Source organism: Mus caroli, chromosome 2, assembly GCF_900094665.2.
Source record: "Mus caroli chromosome 2, CAROLI_EIJ_v1.1, whole genome shotgun sequence".
Lineage (NCBI taxonomy): Eukaryota > Metazoa > Chordata > Mammalia > Rodentia > Muridae > Mus > Mus caroli.
Genome location: NC_034571.1, coordinates 66443134 through 66445503, shown reverse-complemented (window position 1 = coordinate 66445503; position 2370 = coordinate 66443134). Strand labels below are relative to the sequence as shown.

General features: G+C 41.7%; 1 protein-coding gene across 1 annotated transcript in view; it reads right to left on the bottom strand.

Moving 5' to 3' along the window:
• The window catches only part of Pdk1 (pyruvate dehydrogenase kinase 1), a 31802-nt gene that overhangs the window by 17364 nt on the left and 12068 nt on the right, over window positions 1-2370 (bottom strand). Inside the window, exon 6 of the mRNA XM_021186521.2 lies at window positions 1016-1093. Within this exon, the coding sequence (XP_021042180.1) occupies window positions 1016-1093 (78 nt within the window). The remainder of the gene's footprint in view (window positions 1-1015; window positions 1094-2370) is intronic.

Sequence of the window (2370 nt, the reverse complement as noted above, 5' to 3'; positions counted from 1 at the left end):
TACTTCCCAAGATGGACATCTTAGAAAAAAAAAGTCTCACCTGGGTAGAACACTGTCTATTTTATTTCGGACATTTCTATGGATATAACACTGGATTTAAAAAAAAAAAAAAAGAAGAAGAAGAAAAAAAACCAAGCCCTAGCATCATTTCCCAGGAGGTATGTATAACACAGACTTCTGGGAGGACAAAGCGGTAAGAAGCCACATTTTCAAAGTACTTCGACCAATACACAACTGGACTGTAATTCAAGCAGCAAACCAAACTCTCCTCTGAAAATGGAATCATTAATTGGCTGATCTTGCCACTGCCCCACACAGCAGTGTCCTAGACTCTCACCTGTGGCGTGGGACTCTTACTGACTGGGTGGTACCATCAGAAGAAACACAAGCCACGCTACCCCGGCTAGGTAAGTACCCACTGCTCATATTCAGAGGTTCAGAATGTGGCTTAGCTCAAGCCTATTAAAACATAGTTTTCCCCATCACTTCTCAAAGGATTATCTTAACCTGGGAGAGGTTTTCCTTCTCAAATGGCCATTATCAGTCTTTATCCAAAACTCTGAACCCTTTCTCCAAAAGGCAGGGAGGAGACCATGAGAGCTGCTCAGACAGGTGAGCGCCTCCTCTGTCTTTCACATGCCCAGCCTTCTGCCTTCAACAATAAAAACCGACTTACAATTCAGGAAGTAGAAAAAAGATAAACTTTGCTATGAGCTGTATACAAAAATTAAAAAGATTTTTTTTATATTTTTTTCTGTCTCTGAAGAAAATAGCAAAGAATTAAAATTATCAGTTAAAAAAAAATAAAGAGAGCCAAAACAAAACAGCAAAATGTTCTACCGAGGAATCAAACTAAACAATAAGTGTGGTTGTGTGCTGCACACATGACCCTGCTGCCTTCACATTTGGTGACAGAGTTGATGGAAGAGCCCCTTTACTGTTCAAGCAAATCTCAGCTCGCTCCTTGCCCGGCAGAAAACCCGTTACTTGGACTGGCGCCCCCAGGCTGGCTTACCATTTAGTTCTTCAAGTTCAAGTTCAGGAGAGTTAACATAATACAAATCACAAAGGCGCCTAGCGTTCTCATAGCCATCTAGTGTGAAGCAAACAAAACAGAGGAGCATTAAAGAAATGTACTTCTGTGTTGCCCAACAAGAGGCCAACAGTACCGACAAATGAAAACTTACAGCTCTCAGCAGAAGAAAACATACCTCAACAATCTTAGTGAGGGAAGGTCTGAGCCGTAACAGAATAATGACAGAAAGGGCCACAGACACTTAAAAAATGCCAGCATGGAGAAACAGGCCACAAACACAGGAAAAGAAACAGCAGGCTAAAGAGATTATTATATGCATTAAATATATATTTGCATATATATTTGTCTTTGAGACATCTCAGAAAGATGGTCAGGGTTCCAGAAGTCTATTTTTTTTTTCTTTTTGGAAACACTGAAAATTTAAATGCCTAAAATGTTTTTAATTGTAGGATTTGTTGCTGTTGTTGCTGTTGTTGTTGTTGCTGTAACAGTCTTACTCTGTAACCACAGCTGGTCTGACCTGGAATTCTCTAGCTGGTCCTGAACTCTCTCGCCTCTCTACCTCTTGAGTGCTAGATCAAGGACGTGCACCACCATGCCTGGCAATTCTAAGATTCTTGCCTTCTACTAGCCAAAATCACTATGTATCTACTCAGGCTCACTAGGGCACTGTGAGTAACAGGAAGGGAAAATGAGAACCTAAGTGAACATTACAAGAAGGATAGGGGGCTAGCACTCTGTTACATTCTAACAAGCCACTCAAAAATGTGGGCTAGGTCCACAGGGCTATGAGTTTATAGCAAAATGTGTGGAGCTCTCCATCTTTTAAAAACAAAAAACCACAGTGGTTGGAGAGATGCTACAACACAGGCTGCTAGCTGGGCATGGGAGTTCATGCTTTTAAAACCACCACTCAGGACACAGGCAAGTGGTCTACATAGCATCTTCCAGGACAGTCAGAGACACACAGAAAAACACTGCCTCATGGAAAAGCAACAAAACCCAGCACAGGCTGCTTCAACAGAGGACCTGGGTTCAAGTCTCAGTATCCACATGGTGGCTCACAACCATCTGTCATTACAGTTCCAGAAGATCCCACCCTTTCTTCTATCCTCCGAGAGCACCAGGCATGCATGATGTGCAGACATAAATGTAGGCAAAACACCTATATACTTAAAATGTTTTTAAAAATTAAAAAAAAAACAAAAACTGTAAAACAACTTATACATAGATGTGCATGATATATCAATAAATAATGCTTGAAGCCAGGCGATGGTGGCGCACGCCTTTAATCCCAGCACTCGGGAGGCAGAGGCAGGCGGATTTCTGAGTTC